At 38.2% G+C, this 24,078-nt stretch overlaps 2 protein-coding genes across 4 annotated transcripts in view; both read right to left on the bottom strand.

Annotated features, from left to right (window-relative positions):
* Window positions 1-1,937: 1,937 nt before the first annotated feature.
* On the bottom strand, window positions 1,938-9,151 carry LOC114145835 (MARVEL domain-containing protein 2-like). Of its 2 annotated transcripts, none has more exons than XM_028019471.1 (6): window positions 7,661-9,151; window positions 4,956-6,096; window positions 3,393-3,595; window positions 3,126-3,297; window positions 2,959-3,009; window positions 1,938-2,667 (listed from the first exon to the last, which is right to left on the bottom strand). In XM_028019471.1, exons 2-6 carry the CDS (start codon window positions 6,072-6,074, stop codon window positions 2,551-2,553), a joined length of 1,662 nt encoding a protein of 553 aa, XP_027875272.1. In that variant the 5' UTR covers window positions 6,075-6,096; window positions 7,661-9,151; the 3' UTR covers window positions 1,938-2,550. The 2 variants fall into 2 exon arrangements, with proteins under 2 accessions (XP_027875272.1, XP_027875271.1); XM_028019470.1 differs by having other exon boundaries at window positions 4,956-6,075; window positions 7,661-9,150.
* A 3,411-nt stretch (window positions 9,152-12,562) lies between these two features.
* kcnn1a (potassium intermediate/small conductance calcium-activated channel, subfamily N, member 1a) overlaps window positions 12,563-24,078 on the bottom strand; it is an 87,842-nt gene continuing 76,326 nt past the window's right edge. For both annotated transcript variants that reach the window (XM_028020532.1, XM_028020533.1), the window contains one exon: window positions 12,563-22,374. In XM_028020532.1, coding sequence (XP_027876333.1) covers window positions 22,069-22,374 — 306 coding nt within the window. In that variant the 3' untranslated portion in view covers window positions 12,563-22,068. The remainder of the gene's footprint in view (window positions 22,375-24,078) is intronic.

The raw sequence follows: 24,078 nt of genomic DNA, 5'->3' as shown, positions 1-24,078 counted from the left end.
AAGCCTTTTAGGGGCCCTATAAGCAGATTTGACAACACCAGAAACTTTATTATTTCTAAAGTTACTCTATGTGTGTAACACACCTGGTGTCATTAGCGTCATTTGTAGTTAGCTCACATCATACCAGAGTTCTTATGGGTAAATGATTTTAACCTTACAGGAATAACAAACTAAAACAGATATTAGAATTTTGAAATGCAGAGTGTTATTTAGGTGTACCATATTATTTGAACTACTTTAACACTAAATTTGCAGTAAACAAGTTGACAGGTTAATACCTCAACAGTGACAGCAGTCATCAACATGAAATGATGAACCATTATTAGTCTAAAAACTATAAAAACAATATAGAAATAGTTTTTACATATGTAATAGCATTTAGTTTGCATCATTCAATGTTATTTTAAATATATATACATGTTTTATCACACTAGCTTAGTGTTCTTGGGCACCTCCTAGTGGTGCGGAGGGCCCTATGCAGCTGCTTTACTTACTTATGCCTTGGGCTGTCCCTGTGTAGACCTCATCAGCTCAGTTCTCAGATAAATGACTTCAAAAGTTTTTTTTTTACTTACGTAACCGTAATGTGACTTTATGATTAAGGCAACAAGAATCGGCTTTAGTTTTGTTATATACTTTTGCTTTGCATATGACTTGGAGCAGGCAGTCCATAATGTGGTTGTTTTATGTTTTTTGTTCTTGTTAGAATAAACGGAGAAGCCATCCATTTCCAAAGACAAACTATAACAGGCAAATTCTTCACTTATAACAAGCACAACTCAAAAAAGATCCGGTTACACCAACGCAGGGAGGGAGTAAGAACTTAATTTCAGTGGCATGTCTTGGAGTTTCCCCTTTTTCTATCTAGAGGAAGCTTACCATCGTGAGTCAGGTTGGTGAGTCAAGAGCTTGCAGATGAAAATATGGCTTTTAATGAAGAGATAACAAATGGAAACTTACAACACAGAATGCTGAGGAACTGAAAGTCACGGAGAATAACGGAGAAGCCAGTGTGGAAGAATGTTAACCAGAAAGCTTACATGCACTGAGGGAGAAGAGAGAGAGGTGTAGGAAAAAGAGGGACTAATCAGAGGTAAGTAGAGGCAGCAGCGGAAGAGAGCAGGAGGAACCAAATTAGGAGATGTGAAACAGCTGGGGAGGGAAGTATACTGGTAAACTGAGGAAAGGAGAAAAAACAAAGCTGAGACACAGGGAACCACAGATGAAGCAAAAATCCTAAAGCTAACATAAACTGCAAACATTAATCTGTAGAAACAAGAAACCATAAACGAAGAGTAAAAGTGCAGTGACATCACCTCAAGTGGCAGGAGTTCATCCTGTATCCAGTGGTTTGCTGGTTTAAACCCCTGTTCCTTCTCAGTTGTACTGTCCTTGAGCAAGACACTTCACCCGCCTCGTCTGGTGCTGGTGGTGCCGGAGCATGGCAACCTCGCCTCTGTCAGTCAGTAGCCACAGCTCCCAGGGCAGCTGTGGCTACTATCCTGTAGCTCACCACCATCAATGTTTGAAAAAAATGGTTATGTGCTATAAAGAACTGGAACCAGTTGTTACTGTTTATTACTGGATTAGACATCATGGACCAAACTTTGTTTTCATAAGTGTATCAGTGAGTCTTGGTGACCTATGAACCTCTTTTGTCTGGATCCAACCACTGCAGACTGAGAATAACCCCATTTCCTGCCAGCCGCTCTCAACACCAGGCTTCACTACAAATTATGTTGCTTCACTTTCAATTCTTAAGCTTAAAAAATATCAAATAAATATCAAATAAATAATTTATTAGGCAGATTATTTTCGCTATTTTACCCAATCAATAAAATAGCGATAAAGTTCCTGAAATAAATGAGGCTTTCAGTAATAGTCTAAATGAAACACATTATATGGATTCATTCCACAAAACACTGATGTTTTCAAGTCTTTATTTCTGTTAATTATGATGATTGCCACTTACAAGTAATGAAAAAAAAATACATTTAAAATTAGAATATTACATCAGACCAATAAGAAAAACATATTTAATACAGAAATATGGGCTTAATGAGAAGTTGATGGTAAACAGATCTCATCTGAAGAAATGTAATGAACATTTCTTCATTACATTTCAGCAGGCTCAATGCCAAGATGTATCTGGTTTTCAGCTTAACTGTGGTACTTTATGTTAAACCATTTGATCTGGTGGCAGGTTTAAAGACTGATACTTTGCTTAGGAAAATATACAAATCTTCAAGAATGGAAAGAAGCTGACAAAGGCTGCACATAAAAAAGCACAAACAACAAAGACAACATTGGAAACATCCAAATCTGTTGAAAGAGAAATAATGTAAAAAAATTAAATTAAATAAAAACTACTTTCATTGATGTACCTCAGCTTTTAGTATCTCCTAGGCCACATGAACTGGAGATCTGAAGGTGTTCATAAGGGGAAATATCATATTCTTTGGAGTGAAAAAATTTTTGCATAACATATCTAGTGTACACAACAATAAGATGCCAAACAACATATTAAATTACAACATTTGGTAGTCCCAGTCATGTCCAATGATTGTCTGCGGTCTCCTGGTCATAATCTAGGATTTTGTTTTTAATGTGCCGTAATTTAGCTTTTAGGTAGTCACAGCGTTCCTTCTTCTCCAGAAAAGCAGGATCCTGTAAAAACACATGCATCACATTTTGCTGTTTGTTGCAGTAAAATGTACCCGTCCTCTCATTTCTCACTTCCACTCCATCAATATTGTCTGATTAATTCTGTCAATGACTTCAAATAAAACTTTAAACAATTTGACATCCGTGAAGAGTTTTTTTTCATGGGACTGCTCATTTTGTTTGTGCAATCGTACATTCTCATCTATACAGGCTGAGCATCACAAGAGTTAAATCTGTTTTTCAGTGGAATCAATAAAGATAAGCAAGATCATATTTTGTGTCTCTTCCACTTACGTTTTTTTTGTCTTGATATATTTTTAAAATATTTTGAATCCTCTGTTGATCCTGTTAAGAATATAGAAATAGATTAGCTTGACAATCCAAATCGGATACCTGGTTTATATAGGCTTAAACAGGATTTACCCTGAAAATCATTAAGCACAAGAAACCATCAGTCTTACCTCCCAGCTCTTCCCTTTTCTGGGAAGTTGATTCACCATAGTATCCAGCTCTCTGAACTTATTGAGGGTTGTAATGATGTTTCTGTGAAGGTCCTTGTACTCCAGGTACTGGTCATTGAAAACAGCCTTGTACTTTTCCCGTTCCTCTTCAGATCTGATCTCTGGATACTTACTGCAAAGAAACAAGATGGAACATGTTGAGTACAAATTCATTCTGCCTTTATGTTGTACATGTGATTGCTGTCGATTGTTCAGGTCTGAACTTACATTATGTAATCTGCGATGACATGTACTTTGGGTGTATGATTGGACACAGTAGCTCTGTTTGGGCTGACACTTGATTTCTGGACATTAGCGGGCAGTTCAGGTTGGCAGTTACTGTCTTTATTCAAAGGTTTATCGGGCTCATCCCTAAACGATATCTGTTTTGTTCTTTGTGTGTTTAGGGAAATGGACTGGTTAAACTCACCCTGCAGCAAAAAGAAAAAGAGGAAAATGTTCATTATCCTGAAACACGAACCAGCATATTAAATTATATAATATAAATTGCAATATAAATAATTTCCACAATAGCTCAAAATTAACAAAATAAACCCATTGGAAGACAGAAATAGCTAAGGAGAAAGATGCAAATTTCAAGATTTGCTCTTATTTGACACATTTAGTGGTTTCCTTGACATCAGCTGGTCAGGTTGTGGCTGTGTGGTTGTGATGCGATATAAAACAAAGTAATTGGTATAATTGTAATTAATATTCAAATAAATGTTTTTTTTATGAAATTTAGCTACATATGTTATATTAGACAACATATCAGTAGTATTGCCATTGTTGATAGACTGTCTTCTTTAAATATACATTTTCACAGTTGATATGGCGCTTGTATCATCGTCATGGTACCACATGGCTGGAGATGGACTTATCTCTAGCTTCTTGGAGTGACCCAACCTTTCACAAATGTTTAGCAAAGCATATCTACTCAATTTTTTTCACATATATGGAACTCGTGAATTCAATTATTTTAATGGGCGAGCGAACACTTTGGAAAATATAGTTCATTATGAGTCATTTTAACACCATGTTTGTTGTTGATTAGAGATAGATATGAACTCAAACATCAAATTCTTCTTAAAAAATTATTTAAGATGATTGATGCATTCTCCATGAAAAAAAGCAAAATTCTGTTAAAACCCAAAACTGATATGACATGTAAATATTCATTTATTCTTAGTGCTATTTCCCTCCTTAATTTATTCAGAGGGAGATGTTGTTAGTCTCATAGTGCTACAGTGATGGAAACAGTTTGTATTTTTAGCCACTAAGTGAAATGGTAGCTTTAACTTAGTTAGGCATGTCCCTTACTGAGGAATTTTACATTTTTTAAAGTTCTATGTACTTACTGGTATATTTATTCACCTTTTTAGTCATATTGGAACCTATATGTTTTTGATTTACAAGTTTAGTGCGTTAACCTCCGTTTGTCAAAGCAGGGGAATTTAGTGCCACACCTTCTAGCTAAATATTAATTGTTGTGATGTTGAATTTTTGTTTTGTTTTTATTGTAACTTGCTGTAAAATTAATTGCCCATTGGTACATAAATAAAGATCTATCTATCTATCTATCTATCTATCTATCTATCTATCTACAGTATCTATCCATTGATGTTTATGAACTGCATCATAAAAACTCTCTATTTCTAGTAATCATGATCAGATGATGATTTTTTGCTACAATTGAAAGGAAAAAAGTGGGAAAGTGATGCAAGTAGTCCTCCATCCATCCCATACCTACATGTATGGAAGGCTGCCAAGAATCAGCCTCTGCAGGTTTACCTTTTGGTCAGCGTTGTGCCTGACCTTCCGAACAGCCTCATGCCTCCACATCTTCAGACAAACCAGGAAGCTTCCCAGGTACATGATCATATTGATAAAGATGAACGCCGTTCCCGCCATCTGGCCACCGTCGACTCGACACAGATTGGCCATGATGGGGTTAACCCCAATCGTCATGTGGCACAGCCCCCCTCGATTCAAGTCATTGATGTATACAATCCCTGCGGCCATGTAAAGCAGGAACAGAGCCAGGTTGATGAAGGCCTCTGTCAGGGGCCACCAGGAGGAGTCCAGGAGGATGGTTCGATAATACATAGTCATTCCTGTCACTAGTAAACTCAGAGTAATCATCCAGGAGATTCCAGCTACAGATAAAATGAAGGCAGTCATAGGCCCTGTGTAGCTGTATCCAGACAGTCCGAGCCCATTGTTGTTTATTCCACTGTAGAGCCCATAGGTGTTGAACCACTCACTGTCTTTTTGTATGTAAGCAACGACGCATGCAGACACCATGCCACCAAACAGGAGCTGGAGCCCAGCCAGCAGCCTGAGCAAACCCGGCCATGATTTCAAATAGGAGTACTTCTGCTGATAGACCTCCACCTTGGCGGCGTAGTACTCTGCAGGGTGGATGCTGGTCAGCAGAGACTCTTCCTGTAGGCTCTGACAGAAACACTCTGGGGTGGTTTGTCTGAGCAAAGACTTCTTTGAGTCTTTGGTGGAATTCCCTGACGACTCATCCCAGTTCCTGCGCTCCAGGAAGGGACTTACCGGGGGACTCACCCTGGTCCCATTGGGAAGAATCTGGATTCCAGTTCTGGTGGTTTCAGAATCACTCTCTCCTGCACGCTTATTTATGATCCCACCCAACGATTTAGGAATGATGGATCTAAGTTTGGACTTCATGCTCCTTTTGCTGTTTTCAGCATCACATGGAGAGCTGGATGTGTGGCTCATGGACATGCTGTCTTCATCACTGTCGTCCTTCACATGGTTAGGCGGAGGTGTGTGAGTGACCCACATAGGCACTGCTGGAGTGGTGGGGGTCTTGTTGTGAGAAGAAGACCCGTCTTCACCTCTGTGTTCTTGCCCCTTGAATATTACGCTCCAGTTTCTCATGCTGTGGGAACATTTAAAAGCTTTATGAGGCAAGAATAGAAAACATATGAGGGTTATTAATATGTGCTTCTAAAATTAGCACCACTTCCATTGTCTGCTGGTTTAATATTGTTTTTCACTTAAAGGAGCAGAATTGTGTTTTCCAGCCACATAGTGCCATTTTATAGCACTATCAGGTAATTATGGTAACTTCAGTTGTTATAAAAATGCTGTAAATATCAAATAAGACTTAGAAGAAACTTGACATTGTAATTTAATGCCTTGAAATTGGGCCTCTGTCGCTTTAAGAAACTCTTCTTCAGACACTCTTCTTCTTCTTCTGTCTTGAGGAAGTCAACACAACTTTGCTCGTCCTTTGAGAAGTAGCTTTCCTATAAGAAGCTCAGCAGTTCCATAGTTGCTAATTGCTGCTGGCTAGTCTGAAGTAGCTGAGTGAGGGAGTCATTGGGGGGACTGCTCTGTGAGACAGAAGCTCTGAGGAGGCGCTTCATCTTAGAAGGCGTTGCTAGGTCCGTCTAGGCGTTTTGCATAGCTTCATGGTTGCCATGGAGATTAAAGAATTTCTCAAACATGCATGAAAGAATCAAGGAAACACTGCAGATATATTATGGAATAACATTATACCATGATCAAACATTTTTATTTTACATCATACTGCCCCTTTAACCGAACTTGAAGCTCTGAAAAATGTTCCAGTAATCATTCCTTTTGAACTGTTTTCCAGTTTGTGTACAAAGTCTGAAGTCACATGTTGGCATCTTATTCAGGTGTTGGAGCAACAAGCTACCTACTTGGGAGCGGCTACGTATGAGGCATTTTGGGAAAATTATAGTTGGTGATTTTACAGGAAAGCTACAGATACAACATGTTGGACACAATTGTTTATGAACTGTGTGATGCTGTGAGCGCTCCGGTGAAGACATCTGCACATTGTTGGAAAAAACAAAAACAAATCATCATCCTCCTACTGTTCCTGTCATCTTCTTCGCCACTGGCTGTTGATCACATGATTCAAGAGGCAAAAACAGTTTTGATGCAGCCAGGAAACCGTCTCAAAAACTTTTTAATCAAAAAACAAGACTTTTTTTTTTTAATTGTTGTGTTTCTATTGAGGAAATTTATGTTCATAATTTCAAATTGCACAATTTTGTGGTTAAAACGTAGCTACTGCTACAGTTATAGACTTTGGTGTCTTTTGGGTGTGTATCTTGAACTTTTCTAACTTTTCATCATGTTACAGTGTAACAATGAAAAGTTGGGAGCGTTCACAATACGACTGCTTTTCCACAGCAGACAACAACAACAAGAGCTGAGAGATGACTGTGAAGCTGTTTCATCAGCAGGAGAAAAAGTCAACGCCATTAGTCTGTATTGCTTGGTTCAAAACCATTCAGAATTACTTTAAACCCACTAATCACTCCTACAGACAAACCCCCCCCCCCAAACAAACAAACATTTCAAATACGTCCTCTTCTCTGCTACTATGTGACAAATCAGAGAAGGAGCCTAGCAGGCCTCCAGTGTAGCCTAGACTAGTCGTGTCTCACAGCAACACAGCAAAAAACATTTAAAAGAGAAATCCTTACCTTCTCTGTTTGGCTGCAGCTTTGTGGCCATGCAGAAGGTTAAGTAGCTGCTTTCAGAGGAACTGGATAGTTGATAAAAGCAGTAATATGGCAGCGGTGTCCACCAGGCCCAGTCTCTCAGTTGACTCACTACAGGTTTCAAACAAGGCAACAAGCCAGAATGCGTCGGGAGCTGTGAGGGGAGTAAACGCTTAATCATTAAACCCTGACTGCGGCTGTGCAGCTGCCGACTGGCACTATGTGGTTAATCTGTGGGAGAGAAAGACAGGTAGCAGCAGGGAAGCAAACTGGTGTTCCCTGCAGGAAAAAAGGCATTAATACCTACCATACTTCCTGGAAATCACATTGATGCTGATTTCTTGATTAGAAAAAGAGGAGAAAACTAATTGTCTACCTGCTTCATAGCCTACTGGGTACATATGAAAGCCCAGGCGATTTATTAGTATTAAAAGTATCACTTTGAATTATCAGCTTCTGCAGAAGATTAGGCTTTTTCCTGGAGACAATAGTTTATACAATCTGCATATTATCAGTCACATCCCATCTAAAATACTGCTTTATCATTCTTTTATTTATGAATAATTCATCCCCATCTCAGCTGTCATATTGTGCTACACAGAGAGCTGGTTGTGTGCCACTAGAGGGCAGCAAACTTCTGCTTGTTTGCAGCAAACTTCTTCCCCCATCACAAGCTTACTGTCTCTTTCCAATTTGCTGTGCTTCTTTCCCATGTTTACGGTTTCATAGTTTTTAATCCGTCGCCCTTTGGCCGTGCATGGTTACATAAGATGACAAATAAATGCAGCAAAGAGAGTTTATTGATTTGGGGGTTTAATTTGGTTTAGTTGTTTCCAAAGAGCAAACAGCAGCAGGTGAAGGTAAAGAAACTTCTCACTCCCCCCGCCACCCCGGTTAAGTTACATATCTTCACTTCAACATTGTGTCTCACCCTTGAACACGTGACTGACCCAGAGACTCGTACTGCATGTGTATCTGCTCTGTGCCAGCGATCCTTCCAAAAACAGCACGGGTTTTCATCAAGCTCGAGGCAAGGACATCTGCAGTCCACTCCTCACTGCCCCTCTGGAAAACACACATTCAGAAAGACTACAGTACGCTTTGTCGATACAATGCAACCAAGACATATAATAAAACTCACTCTCTCTCTCAAGTGAGTCCCACCAGTAGCCTTGGCCCGGGGCTCGCTCGTCTACTACTCCCCTGCATGTGCTCTTCTGCCAGCAGAGGCATCTGTCCTGCAAGTACTAGGAACTCTGTATTATAGTGTAAGATTCATAGTTTACATACAGCTTTGGAAAAAAGATGAAGAGACCACTGCACCAAACCCCACCAAAACCTCATGGTTATTCCACCAAATATTGATCTTTGAATTCTTCCTGAGCTAAAACATTAGTATTGTTGTTTCTAAATGAATACGAAATAAATACATTTAGGGTAAAGCTCAGGGTTAGGCTATAGAAATTAATGTAATATAAATGGAAATCAATGCAAAGTCCTTGTGAAGAAAGAAAGAAGTAATGTGTGTGTGGGGGGCAGGGGGGCATGGGTGTGTGTGTGTGGAGGGGTGGGGGTTGTATTGGTGTGCAGGTGGGTGAAAAAAAATTTGCCCTGTTAACTTGTGATATACTTCATAAAAAACTGCAGTCATTTCTGACATTTAACAGCAGCTTCATAACCATTGGTACTGACTGTGAAAGGTCACTGTCTCCTGTCCCTTTACAGCTCGTCTTAGCTGTAGACGTTTAGACATTTGAAGCACAAGTTCAGTGCTTATGGCGGATCGTCAAGCACTGGCATATGAAGCTCTGCTGAGCGATGGAAGCTGTCAGTGATAACATCCATGGCTGTTTATGTGGCTAAAGTTAGTCAGGTTTTTTTTTTCAGATCCTGCATAAAGTGTAAGATGGGATCATAGATCTTAACGTTCTGGCCTTGGCTGAACTGATTCTGTCATGTGAACTACAACCTGACAAGAATTATAGGACTCTACCTGTACACCCACGCACATCCTGACTCTGGGTGAATGCATGTTCCTGTAGAATGTGATCGAAGTGAAGAATCAGCATCCTGGATGTTTAGGTGGACAGACGCTCTGCTTCTTTTACAGGTAAATGAAGCAGGGAACTGTGGCAGCTTTCAACAAACTGGAACATTTGTATCTGTTTATTCTGCCTCAGATCTCTCAGAGGGAGGAGTAACACACAAACACAGAAAGAGTTCAAAAATGTTGGGTGCTGAAAGAAATTATAGTGAAAAGACCTTTAGTGGAATGAAAAGGTCTTCCACAGCCACTCCCCGACAGTAGACAGTGAGCATTAAAGTGGCCAAAAAGCAAAATCAATACACCCATTTGCTCTGATTTTCCCAAGTGTATGCCTAACCACGTTAGCTGAAGGCGATATGAGGGTATTAAGTGTATGCAACCGTCCACTGCTCCCTCTTTGGTCATGCAGACAGAGAAGTGTGGCCTGTGATAAATTTAATAAATTAATAAAAACTTCCCTCCTGCCTGCCACAAGCTGTTCCCAAAGGATCTTTTCACAGTGAGATTAACCTCAGCTTCCTCACACACTGGCTCCTTCCCATGTTGTTCTTCAGCGTTCAGGCTGCTGCTTTCCTTTGTGTTTTTTTCACCAAGTATTTAGACGTTTGAAGCTACCATTCCAGACTTTTCTTTATTTTCTATCAAATAAATGCAGTTCATTTTAGACATAGTGTGGCACTGAATGGGCATGCTATTGTTTCTGTTCTGTTTTGCTGTAGTTAACTTATTCAAGATTAAATGTATCCTCCCAAAATGGGCTTCCACACAGGATTTGTCTGTGGTGACATGGCTTAAGGCAGCTGACCTGAGTTCTTCTAAATTTATTTATTTTTATTTTTTGCATTGTGAGCTGATGCAGCAGAACATTACAACCATATAGAGCTAAAATGATTAATTGGACAAACTAATTTGTAAAATGATTGTAATTTAGTAATTGATTAATTGTTACAGGCATTTAATCCCTATGCAGACTCAATAACGGATATTTGCTGACAGAAAAACATTATCAAAGCAGTATTATTAAGCCAAAAAACCTTTGTCTTTAAATCTGTTCCACCCAAAACTCCCAGAGTGTCACAGTTTTGGTTCAAAGTGGTGATTTAAACCACTTTTAGACTGGTTCAAATCCAGTCTAAAAGTCTTCTGTGAAGATTTTTTTGCTATCCAGTTATTAATTGGTTAATCCTAAAATTGGTCAACATTTCAGCCCTACACTGTATTGAAGCACAAACTTTTCAAATGTTGATGATACAAATATTTTTTAGCTGCAGATGCATCATTTGCTACAAATAATTACATGTTCACTAAAGGAATGCTGTTGCATTTCAGGCAATAAAATGTTTAACTGAACTGAATTCTTTGCATCTTTCAGTCTATTTTTAATAATGTGCAATAGAGGTTTAAGTGGTTAAATGAAACATCTGCAGAATTAAAAAAAAAAATCAAATTAATCGATTGTCAGAATAATCATGAGTTGTAGCTGCACAAACGTATGTCTCATTGTCGCCAGGAAAACTAACAAAAACAAACCACATGAAAAGTCTTTGTGAAGGCCGACTGCAACAGTGAGATTTCGCTATTGCAGAGCATCAAGCAGAGATGTTATGAGTTCAGACGACATACAGTCCAACTGTATTAGACATCATGTAACTTTCTAAAATGGTAAAAGCAAAGTCAAGCATTTACTTGTTATGCGAGTTGTAAATGTGGACAGAGACCAATCTGATAGGAGCTTTTAAGCAGAAATATTGACAGATTTGTAGCAGCTCATTGTCACTGGGATCAGACTCTGAGCCAAACACATGAGAGTGAACCTCCTGCAGCCTGAATGGTCCTGAATTTATGACTAACTCCATCAATTCTTTCTCTCGTGTAGTTTATTAATGCTCAGCTGTTCTTCCTCTGGTGATGTCATTGACTCAAATGCACACAAAGAAGAATTAGATTTTATTCTTCAGTGCATTTAAAAAAAATTGTATTTTGTGAAATCCTGCACTGGAAATCTACAGTTCATTACCCAGATGTGTTTTAAATTATGATCATATTTCTTGGTAAAAAGTAAAAATATAAAACTTTCGTTTTGCTCCTCAAATTAACATCATTTTTGTTGTTACAAAAGAAAACAGCTGAAGGTTTACCTTCTGAGGATGTTATCAACACCGGGCATCTGCTGTAACCAGACTGATGTGTTTTTTCCACCCAGTTTTATTTGCACTGGGAAGCAAGATTTTAATCTGGATCACATTCAAAGTCTCAGATGATCTTTACCATCCCGGAGCAGCAAGAACATCATAAAGTCTGCAGTGGAGCTGTTCCTTGTGTTTCTCCTGCTGCATGTGTCTGTATGGGGTTGTGTAGCAACAACTACCGGGTGAATGACTCTGCCACTCTTGCGGGATATCGGTCCGCTGCCAAATCCCTGCTGAATTGACTGTAATTAACCAGGCTGAGCCTTGTTTGTGCATGTGGACACGAATAGTAGCTTGTTATTTGAGCACTAATGGCACTGTGTGTGAATGTGGATGTTGTCTGCAGTTCACAGTTCACCCTGGAACAGCGCCCCGGCAGCTGTGCGCCCTTCTGAGTACTGTTTACATCTTTATCAATACGTTTTCCTGTAATCATGTTTTAGGATTGCTTCACAGTTTCACAAGAGGAAAAAAAAACTGTGATGTCTGTACTGTCAACACATTTTGCCAACGATCCTTTCGAGTGTGACAGTTGGTGTTAGGCTGCTGAACTTCCCGTCCTCGCGGGAAGGGGAATGTGAAATAATGCAGAAATGATTGTTTTAAAGAAAAGGTTCATGTTTAACAGCAAAGAAAACAGGGTTATAGTCATTGCTGAAAATGGTTTTAATGGGTAGAATTTCTTCTTACTGAGACAAAAGTTCACCTGCAAAATAAAAAAAACAGTGAAGAATATACTGGAAACACGGCTATTCCGTTTGCCATCCAGAAAAAAGTAGATTTATTCCAGTGCTACAATGTACATTATGCATCATGTGGCAGTGTACACAGAACAATGACTGGGTTACAGTTTTACTGCTGCTGGGATGTGTTATTATTCAGCTGAGGTATGTACTGATGCCCCTTCTGCAACTGGTCAGGCTAATGAAAGAGTCTGCCACGTTTTCACCTTCACTCATCTACAGTTGTAAGAATAACATCACAAATTCCTTTCATTTGAAAAAAAGTTATGACTTCCTTCTTGAGAAGTGACAAGTTGTGACTGGTATTTCCGCAGGTACTCATTTATGTGTATAAGAACAACATGAACTATTTCAGCAGAGGGTATTACCTCCTAGCTTAGAAACTTAAAATGAAACAAATATTATCTTGCTGGTCTTCATTTTAAATCATTCAAATACATTTACTGGTAGAGTTAGTTACCATGTTTAGTATCCAGAAGGATTATTCTGTTTTGGAAATCACTTCAAACGGGACCCAAATCAGTCATTACTCTTTGCAAAACCATGTGGAAAGACAAGATGTATGTTGTGCGGCTGGTATAACCACCTGGCCTAGTTCAAACCCAGCGTGCATCATATATCACTCAGCATTATTCAATTCTGCCCAAGGCGGCACCAAGACATCCTCTGTGTCAGGTACAGAGATGTTCAAGTAATTTTTCTGAAATTCAAGTTGAGTCTGAAGTCTTTTTTCTGAGGATCAAGTCAATGCTGAGGTTTTCCACCCAAAGCTGAATGAAGTGTTAATTTTGGGGGTCAACTCAAAGTCAGACCTCAAGTCTCTAATGACTGAAATAAACATTTTCTCATCAAAAGCAGAGTGTAACATTGCACTGCTATAGGTTAAGGATCTCATGACATGCATTACTGATTTTTGGGCCAAAATGAACCAAAAAAATAAATATATATTTTAATATTTAACACACAATTCAACAAAAGGTCAGGGGCCAATTTGAATTGTTTAAAAAAGTGAAAGGTGAAACATTTACCCTATAAATAAATATGTAGAATTCAAGGGAAAATAAAATAAAAGCAAACCTCCATGTGGAATTTCTGATAGAATTAAGCAAAGTACTTGTCAGTTCCACTTTGTGGTGATGTATTTATCATTTGTTAATCCTTGTGTACGCATAGTACACTCTTTTTTTTTTCTAACTGAGGATTATTAAAATGGTTTGGAAACTATATAAGCAGGAAATATCTTTGTAATGACACAACTAGCTTAACACAGAGACAATAAGACATTGGATGTTATGCTTATTTTAGTCTGAAATTATCCAAAATCACTCAATACGAAACAGAAGCTGCTGATCCTTACCCACTGTTATGACTGACTGCTGTCCATATGACATCACTTTAGTTCTGATACTAGCTCTAGACCCACCATCTTTTTGCAAAGCAGTCCAAATCCATACCCATCACTGGTCACTTCTGTACCAAGTTTTGTCTGTTATACTTTATTTTAAAGAGTGTGTATAAGACTGACATGCCACTGTCATAAACATGTTATAACAACAGTCATGAACATGGAGGAGTCTTCATGATTGTTGTCATAAAGTATAATTCGGTAAATAATGACACTTTTAATGCAAAGCTGAACTAAAAGTTGCATTAAAAGTGTAAACTTTGCATTAAAAGTTTCAATTTTTACCAAATGACAATTCATGACAGTCATATTCATGAGGACTCCTTCATGTTCATGACAGATGCTATGTCAGTCTTATGAACACCCCTTCAAATATAGTGTTACCGTTGTGTCATATCAGAACATTCCTTCTGGCTTTACCTTGGTGCTGAACCGTACTTGTCAGTAAGTATATTTACATGGTTTACCTTTCCCAGTGCATTAATTGGACCCAACTACCTTCTCTCAGACTTTTCCTTCTCTCTTCCTCTTTTTCCTGTTCAGCTTTTAACATCTACAATGATGTCAAATTTGCAGAACACCCATCTTCACTCTAAGTTGCTAATTTGAGCCAAAAATAATGTCTGTCAGTAAATGTTCAATGGGTCTATTCAACTTTTCCTTCTCTCCAGGATTTACAATCCATCCATCTTAGAGTACTTATATATCTGTAAAACACAAGTCTTGATTCTATAAGATTGTGAAAATTTAAGTCCCCCTTCATGACAGATATCCTTCCATTATTCACCTTCAATCAGTGCTCCGCTCAATATGTTCAGTATTGGGATAGAGGTAAGTGATGTACAGGAAGAGGCAACAGTAAAGAGTCATTGTTCATTAACTCAAGTTAAAAGGGAAAAAACCCAGACAGTCTTGCTTGATTAAGTTCCACTCAAAAAACTCAAGTTTAACTTAAAATGAAGTGCTCTCTGGTCAGTCAAGGCTGAAGGAGATTTGCCGTTTTCACTGTTTCGCTTGATTTGACTTGGAATCATTTAACAAATGCTGGCAGATTTATTGGTCAACAAAGTAGTTTTTTAATGTTACCATCCATTTTTGTTCAAACAAGATGCTGGTATGCTAGCATTAGCTGTTATTTTATGATAGGAAATGATGAAATCTGCAGCCAATAATGCTTAAAGAACTGGTCCCATTTGCTTTCCCACTGAGTTACCAAGTGACAAGTCTGTACAGTAAATCTATCTCCAGCTTCTACTAGTAGCTTAGCAGCCTAATTAGAGAGTTGTTGTAACATTGCATGTGACCACAATAAGTCATTTTTACATTCAAGGATGGCATAAACAATGTGCATTTTGTTAAATAGAGACTTGTTTTAGATTGAGTTTTAGAAAATCATCTGTTGATTGCCAGATTACAAATTACAGTCCACTGAGCTTTATATGGGCAAAAATATGTCTGATGCCCTCCTCACCCCCACACACCCAGGGCTTTACTTGCAGTAATAGGAGTGTTTCTTTTGTCTATTGTGGTAAAGACAGAACTCCCCACCAAGAAGAAAAATAAAAAAATAAATAAAATCAAAACAATGTTCTTTTTCTTGTAAATATATGAATATGATCAATAATGAAAAGTGACAAAAAATCTACTTGGAGATGCCTTTTGAAGTGTAAATCAGTTGGAATGTCAGTACAGTAGTCAGACGTTCAAAGGACTTTTAAGATTCCTGTTTGAGCTAAACATGATTATGAGAGGTGAACTAAAAGAGTGTAATGTTCTTCTAAATGTTTGAACTCAATAAGGATGACTGGTCAAACAGAAATATCCATAAAAAATGCTGCGAGATCAGATTGCAGGAGGGATAACCAGACATCTCCTCTCCTCAGCGACACCTTATTGAGATTCCAAGGTTTTCCTTGGCCAGATGGGATACTTAGTCCCACCAGCAAGTTTAAAGTCTTCCTTAAGGTCTTCTTCCAGTGGAACCTGCCTGGAAAAGCTTAATGGGCCCTTTGCACGTCAGCTTCCGCTTTCGGGGAAAAGCGGCTCGGTCTTTTCCGGTCTATTGAAAATGGCATTTTCAATAGACCGCAGGGCTCGCCCAAGGTAACAATTAATGATGTACATCGATCCGAAGCTCTAACAAGTAAGCTGAAGAAAGGTTTTAAGATGTACGCCTCGTTATACATTCACAGATACAAAGGTGAGTTTTACTTTCTTTAAACTTTGTGGCTAAAATTAGCTTTAGCTTATGCTAGTAGGCAATATTGTAGGACATTTTTCTTATAAAAATGTGCAATTTAGTACCTAAACATTTTAATCCATTCTAACGGACAATGCTTTTACCTTGTACTTATTTCAAGTGTATTATGTGTGTCTATTGTCATTAGTGTCAAACAGAGACCAAGTAACGGGGGAGATTACCGTTTGGACATTTTGCTTCCGAAGCATGAGGAAGCACAACAAGCCCCATAGCTTAAAAGTAGGGCAGCACTGATATCAGAGTTCGAGTTCAGCTGACAGTTCAGGTTGCTTTTAGAAAACTATGACCATGTTCCTTAAGGTCTCTGTGTTATTTTGTTTTATTACCTTTGCATGCTTCTTGTGAAGAGTTCAAATAGGATGGTGTTTACAGCAGTGTGTACAGGCGGATCAGTTGCTCGGCTGTCTGGCTCTGGTCTGCTCACTCGTTCTCATACACTTGCTCTTTCAGGCTGAATACAGAAGTAAATCCATGGAAATAACACAGGGACGGCTCCTTTATTTATCTTCTTAGGCTGAAGAAGCGGATCAGGAGTGAAGTGAAGGCTGCAAACTTTGCTGTGCGGTGTTAGCTTTAACTGGTACCGACGAATATTTACAAGTCACTGTCTTCTTAATTCAGGATTGCTTGGAAATCCAAGAAAACTTAAAAGCCCATTATATTAGGAAGATAATAATGTTCATAGTATTGCTTTATTTGCGTCTGAAATACGACTTTGTCTTTTCTAGCTGCCATGGAAACTCAAAGCGGAAACAAGAAAACCGCATTTGCTCATGCGAATGTGATGTCAAAGCCGTATGTGCAAAGAGCCCATAGGGAAGCGACTAGGAGGCATCCTCATCAGATTTTAGGACCATGTACACTGACCATCAGAAGTGGAAAAGCAGCAGCTCTACATTCAACAACCCTGATTAATAGAACTCTTCGTCTTTTCTCTAAGGGAGAACAGTATAGACAAGCTATAAGCTTAAGCTTTTTTAAAAGTTTTTATCAAACTTTAGTTCATTTGCCTAGAAAGTGGGGTTTGTTTAGGAAGATATAAATGCGCAATCAAACTTTGATGTGGACCAAAAAAGTGAATTCTGGTCCATCTACAAACCTGGGTCTCAGTTCGGTTAAAGTGAACTCTGGTGTTGTTCAAATGCACATGTGAAGCAAACTATAGGGCAGGAAACAGACTATAGGGCAGGGCATTCTGGATAAATACGACCAAAATAAGAGTGCGAGTCTAGATTTGAGGGAGAAATGGTTTGTGGTCTTTAGCCAAAGACAAAAGAGAAATTCTACAACCGCTAAACGCTGATCCCACTCCATTTTTGTTTACATTCTGCAAAGAAGGAAGTTGCTCTCAGAGTCAGGTTGCTCAAAGGATTTGTTTGGATTGACAAAATCTGAAAGAGAAACACAACAGCTGGAAATGTAACAAACTTTGCACCTTTGGAAACAATCTACCAGACTATCTGAACAAGCAAAGACTTGCATCCCAACTCAGAGGGAGAAGTCCAGCTTTTTCCTTGGCCTCAGACTCTGAAGCAAGTTGAAGGTGTTGATCTGAAGAAGCCAATAGAAAGAGACAAAACTGAAGCTTCTTAAACTCAGAGGCACTGAGAGAAGCTTTATCATTTGGAGACCGATGTAAATGGAGCTGCTGCTCCTCTGCACTGAAAGAAGTTGAAGAGACTGAAGTGGATTGGAAGAGATACCTCCTAGCAGCCTCGCTCTGAAGGTGTGCTGAGCATTCCCGATGGAAGGAGAACCAGAGGGAATATTTACATACCTTCTGACATAAGCCAACCAATGATTATGAGGATTTCTGAGTTTCCCTCCTGGCTCTGTTATCTTAGCAATCTGGAATATGATGGTGAAATGGAATTAATCTAAACTGCTCCTAAATTCTTGACAGATGTTTTGGCTATAATTGGACTGAAACTTTAATAGACATCTAAAGTGAATTTTAGACATCTAAGAGAAGAATAAATTTAGTGGAGAATGGCGAGAATAAGTTGGCATCACAATACCTTCTGAAACTACGATTCTTTATCAGTAACTGTATTACTTTCTCTCTCCTTTTCAAACAATTTAATAATTGTTTGAAAAGGAGCCATCTTGTTATCAAGGCAGAGTCAGCTATGTTTTTTTTAAATAAGCAAACTTTCCTCCAAGTGATATCAATAAGACATGTTGTTGTTCAAGTCATTATTTCCCTGACACTTAAAATAAAATGCTGTTGTTCTTATCTGCCAGGATAGTGTGAAAATGCAAGCATGTCTTATCATTATTTCTTCAACTTTGAACTAAAAACATTTTCCAAATTCAGAATAAAAATAAGGTGTTCAGTTTGAAAATGAAATACATTGTGTATTGAAATTATGCGCTTAAAGTTTTACAGGTATTGGGTTTGTTGGAAATTTTAATTTTATATAAATGACGGTGCCTTTCAAAGACATTCATACTGCGTGAAGTTTTTCACAATTTAAGACATTAGCATGGCAACATTCCTTTGGAAGAATATACAATAGATTAACACAAAGAAGCACACAAAGGTAGGATGGAAAGTGAGGTTCTGTTAATAAAAGAAAATAATTGATTATTGCCCAGTCTTGGACAAAAACAAGTGTTTCCAAAGGTTCCACTAAAACTTCAGGATAGAGTCAGAGTCAGCTTAGATTTCTTTGAAGAGAAGTTCTGCAAAGTTCTTATCAGTAAGAGTCAGTGACTTACTATCAGGAGAGGCAGATCCCAACAATAAGAGGAAATCAATAAGCCGTAAATGTGCACTGATGAGGCAGAAAGTACCATGTTGATGGTTGATGGATGTAAATTGAGTCTAATTTAATGGCCAACAGGTGCTCTTCTTCACTGAAAAGACTGAAAATTGTTCACTTTGGCAGGCTGTTTTAATATAAAATCAACTTCACAAGAGATATCTGAGGTAGGTTTATGGCTAGACATAAATTTAAATTTCTCTATTTACATTTCTACTAGGCAAAATAGTTATCTTGTCTAGTAACTTTAATTACAATCTTCTTGAATTGTAATTATGGTTGTGTGTGTTACGGATGATGACGAATCTGGCAACGTCATTTGAGATTTTTGAAAAGTATAATGATTTGTCGAAATGTTACTGAAGACGTCTTGAATTCTTCTTTTTAGCCAAAACATAAATACAAATATCTTAAATTATCATTCAAAAGAGTCAAAATGAATGTGTCTCTAGTCAAAGCTCTTTTTTAGATCCCTGGAACATAATTATAGATAGATGAAACAGATTTTATGTTAAAATGGCCTGCCATAGCCTCTCCTCCACGGCGATCAACTCCATACTTTAAAAGACAAACATGAGTTTTAGTTGCAAAAACCTGTTAAAGTCCACTAAGACATGATGGGGGCTGATCTGCACTCCAAGGATATCTTTACTTTTACAGTAACCTCTCAGTGATTAACATCTTTCTACTGCAGGAAATTGAACTTTTATTAATAATAATACATTTGCAAAACCGCTCTTCAAAAAATCCAGATGAACCCTTTAACGTTTGGTGGAGCTTTGCCTCATCTGGACACTGAAGCCACAGCTTTTGCTCAGTGGGATGTCCCTGTTTTCCAAAGGCCACAGTTTATATGTTTAATCATGCAAAATATACACCACAGGTTCACTGGAGCTCTCAGTTTTATCATTTTATTGGGCCTTCCTCCTATCTAGATCTGGAAGGTGAACCATCATGTAGGAATAGTTTCACAGTAGGGACCAATAACACATAAATTCACTTTTTTTTTTCAAATTCTGTGAAAAAAAAGTAAACTGTTTTTGTATGTTGCAAAACTGGCATTTAGTGGCCTAGTTTTTATAGTCCAACCAATTTAGCTAATATGAATTTTATTTCATATTTATAGCTCAGACATAGGAGTGATAACAGTCAAACAGTCAGCAAGAAAGTCGGGTGGAACGGAAGCGTTTCTTTCCCATTTAAAGACGGATCGGCTCACTGTTCTAAGTTTCTTCAACACTTTTATTTGGATCCTTTCAATATTTTTTTGTAATAGTGACTTTTTAACCCTCACCTCATATTTTAAACAGGGAATGCATTACAGAATTAACATTACCGCAACTCTCTAAGATCGGCAAATCTAAAATGCTAAATATCCTAGTTAAAAAAGTAAAAATGTATTTAAAAAAGGATAGAAAGCGACAAACAAACAAACAGAAGTACGATAATGAAATCAAAAACAATTGTAAAATAATCAAGCCAGGAAGATTGTGATCTCTCATTATTTTGCAACAGAACCATGCAAAGGAGCCAGGTAGGTTTCTCAGTTCCTCCGCTGATGTGTTTGCTGTATAACAGCGCCATTCAAGCCATGCCGATTTCCCAAGACCACAGGAAGCTCTAATTAACTGGTGAGAAAGGTAGACTACATCATGTTTCATTGTGGTGTGCAGCACTGAGCCAGAAGTCAGACTAACAAATATTTTCTACGTTCATTTCTGAACTTTTCATTTGTTACTGTTAGTAGAAACAGGAATCAAAAAAAAGAAGATGTTTGGAGTTGCGGTGTAATGGAGGCAATGATATGCATTACATTAAGACAGTTTCTTTACATTTTTGGAGAGGAATGTATCTGAAAAAGGAATGCAATGCTGTATTCAGACTGTTAACATTGTAAAAAAGCTTTGAAATTAGTAATTAAATAACCCTCTACTATTTATACATTCAGGCACTGAAAAATCACATGTCAATATGTAACTAAAAAAGATAGTTGCTCTCTTTTTTTTTCTTCCTTGGTAAGAACAAGGAAGCTGATACCTTGAAGTTGGCAAACGAGTACATTTCCCCTACCTTGGAGTAATGCCATGTCCATCCTCTTTTCATGCGACCATTTCTCCTCCTCTTGAAGTGCATTTTCAGACACTGACCTGGAGTCAGAGCTTTCGTGGTTTCTCCTAAAGCTTTCACCCTAAGCTGTGAGAAAGAATCCATGACACCTGTCTTTTTGTGAAGGAAATCAAATGGTTTATCTGGATCCTCTCCTTGGACAAACAGAGAAACGGACAGATGGGTGGACAGATGTCCTCCGTGGCCCCAGAGGGCCAGCAGGTGACCCGAGGACCTCTGCTCCACAGACCAACATCCCCCCACTCCGTGTGGTTAAGGACTCTCCGGTGTGATAGCCAGCTCTCACTCCAGCGACCCTGAACTCAGTCATTTTTTTAACTATACAAGGGCTTTTACAAAAAAGCTAACAGGAACAGCCATACAATGGCTAAAACATAAACCATATCTCTACATTATCTCTGTCATTTTTTTATCTTTTTTTTTTCTCTTTGACATTTTTGGATGCATTTTGTGTTTTCCCCGTTAATTGTTTGCCTTTTCTTGTTCTTTTTGAGTAGCTCTAATCCAGAATTCTGTGTGCTGAGAGGCTCAGTTACAGAAAAACTGGACTTTGGAGGTTTTGGATTCTTTCTTTTTTTTTGGGTTGATGTGGGAGAATGGAAAAAAAGGGAGAGACTAGGCAAGAGAGAGAGAAAGAGACAGAGAGGGAAAGAGAGAGAGTCAGAGAGGAAGAGGAAGAGAGAGAATAGAGGTGAGAATCAGGTCACGGGGTCAAGATATGGTTAATTATTAGTCCAGACATGGACTTGCAGTGGATGCAGGGACAGCTTTGGATCAGACAGGATGTGGTGAGGGGGGGTGTTTGGAAAAAAGGTGCTGTCTGATACGGCGGACTAATACAGGGTTCCTCAAGGTTATCCACTGTCAGAAGACGTGTGTGGTGCTGTGGAGGGAGAGCGCCGCCTACGGGTGGTGGAAGTCCAAGATCTGTCTGAGCGTTCAGAGCGCTCCGACGCTAGCGAGGCAGGCCGGAAGCGGTGAACGAAGCCGTCCAGGAAGTCCTGCTGCTGCTGGGTTATGGCTTGGGAGATGAGGCAGGGCAGTGCCTGCAAGCTGCCCGCCACCGAGTCCAGCTTGTCCTCCAGTGTCCCGATCCGCTTGTCCAGCTCCTCGCTGCGCTCCTGCAGCTCCGACACCAAGTCATACATCACATTCTGGGTCTGACCAGGGAGACAGAGGAAATGTGTTTCAGGGCGAACAGGAAGAAGGAGAAAGAATTGTTTCACAATTCAAAATCCAGAAAACCATTGGACATGAACTAATATTAAAAACTGAAGCATGAAAAAAAGCTTCATGTTCATCATAAAATCCAACACTCAGCTAAGTTCATTAGTCAGTAAAAAGAAAAATATCAGGAAGCTGGAGAAGAACTGGAGCCACGCAGTTTCAGCATGTCAGCATAGATTATATCATCTCATACATTTAACAACCAGCCTCTCCAGTACATTTATAGCCAGGGAAGGCTTTTAATACCTTATGCATTTGATTGAGAAGATCCATTTATGTAATTAAAAGGGTTTCCATTATAAAGGCACTTATTGTTCTGCAGAGCCAGCAGCGGGGCCAATGTTACAGAATGTGCATCTGCAGCAGCTGAAATGTCAAAAGAATTTTCTGTTACAGTTGTAATGTTATGTGCATCATAAAAATCTAGGTTAATGTTTGTGTGTTTTTGAGCTTAATTACACTTTTAAACTTTAAGGGGTAAATACGGTCAAGGCTAAAATGATTCCTACCTCTGGCAGATTTAGAGTTTCAATCAGAAAATTTGTTTCTGACAGGAAATCAGACATGCATCTCTCAAAAGATAATAAAACAACAAAGTATCCCTTTAATCTACTAGTCAAATATTTCAACTTTCAAATACTTCAAATAAACAAACCCAAAGCTGCTGAGCTGCTGCTTGCTTGTTTCTCTTGTGGTGAAAGTTTGCAAAGAATTACCGCACATTCAAAAATTAACAGCAATAATTTATGTTTATTGGCTTCTCATAAGAGAAAAAAGAGAATCATATTTTCTACCATGTTGTTCAAATCATTCATTATTTTACAAATTATATAAATTAGCCTCACACTAAATATGCTAACTAAAATTTAGCATAAAACCAAATATTTTGCTTGAAACTAAATATTTAGCAAAATAACACATACAACATTTTAGTTTTACATGTTATAGATCAGGGTGAGCTACTTTAGCAAAATCATCTGCAAATTGTTCTTTAAATTAAGACTTAAAATGTAGGGATCTTCTAGACATAAAATGCCGTGGTTGGAAATTTAATTTTAATTAACTTTCAAATGACATTTAAAGTCAGAGTCAATATGCCTCCAGAGCATTTCCAGTGGATCAATCTTAAATAATGATATAGCTGGTGTAAACTTGGCTTAGCTAGTTACAGATATTAGAAATGAATAAAACTTGATTTACATAGATGTAAAAATTTGGATTTATTCTTTTACATGGAAAACTAGAAAAGGTAGAAAAATAGAAAAACTAACTTTCTAGTTAGTTTGAAATTCCAGGTGAGAGCGCTACACTAAATATTAAGCCAGGAGCAAAATATATAGCTTCAGATACAGTGACTGTTGCTGTGATATTTTAATTTATAAAAATGTTACAGAGAGATAATAATGTATCATATTATGACATATGATTACTGATTTGGATGATGTTATTAGGTGAACTCAATAAAAAAACCTGTTTTGTTTTATTGTCTCTTTTGAATTGTCTTCTGTTACCCTCTCTATGGAAACATTTACCTGTCAGATAAGAAACAAATTCAGAATATTAATCCTGTTTATATGAAAAACTCTCATTTTAAAGAGACCCTAAACTCACTAAAATAAGAACGTTTTCTTGTATAA

The sequence above is a fragment of the Xiphophorus couchianus genome, chromosome 6 (assembly GCF_001444195.1).
Source record: "Xiphophorus couchianus chromosome 6, X_couchianus-1.0, whole genome shotgun sequence".
Taxonomy (NCBI): Eukaryota; Metazoa; Chordata; class Actinopteri; order Cyprinodontiformes; family Poeciliidae; genus Xiphophorus; species Xiphophorus couchianus.
The sequence above is the reverse complement of the archived record's forward strand: the minus strand, read 5'-3'. Positions and strand labels throughout refer to the sequence as shown.

Coding starts and splice junctions, on each gene's coding strand:
- LOC114145835 (XM_028019471.1), bottom strand. CDS start 6,074: ATGAGAAACTGGAGCGTAATATTCAAGGGGCAAGAACACAGAGGTGAA. Junction 3,596..4,955: donor GGCACAACGCTGACCAAAAG/GTAAACCTGCAG, acceptor TTTTTGCTGCAG/GGTGAGTTTAACCAGTCCAT. Junction 3,010..3,125: donor GAAAAGGGAAGAGCTGGGAG/GTAAGACTGATG, acceptor TATTCTTAACAG/GATCAACAGAGGATTCAAAA.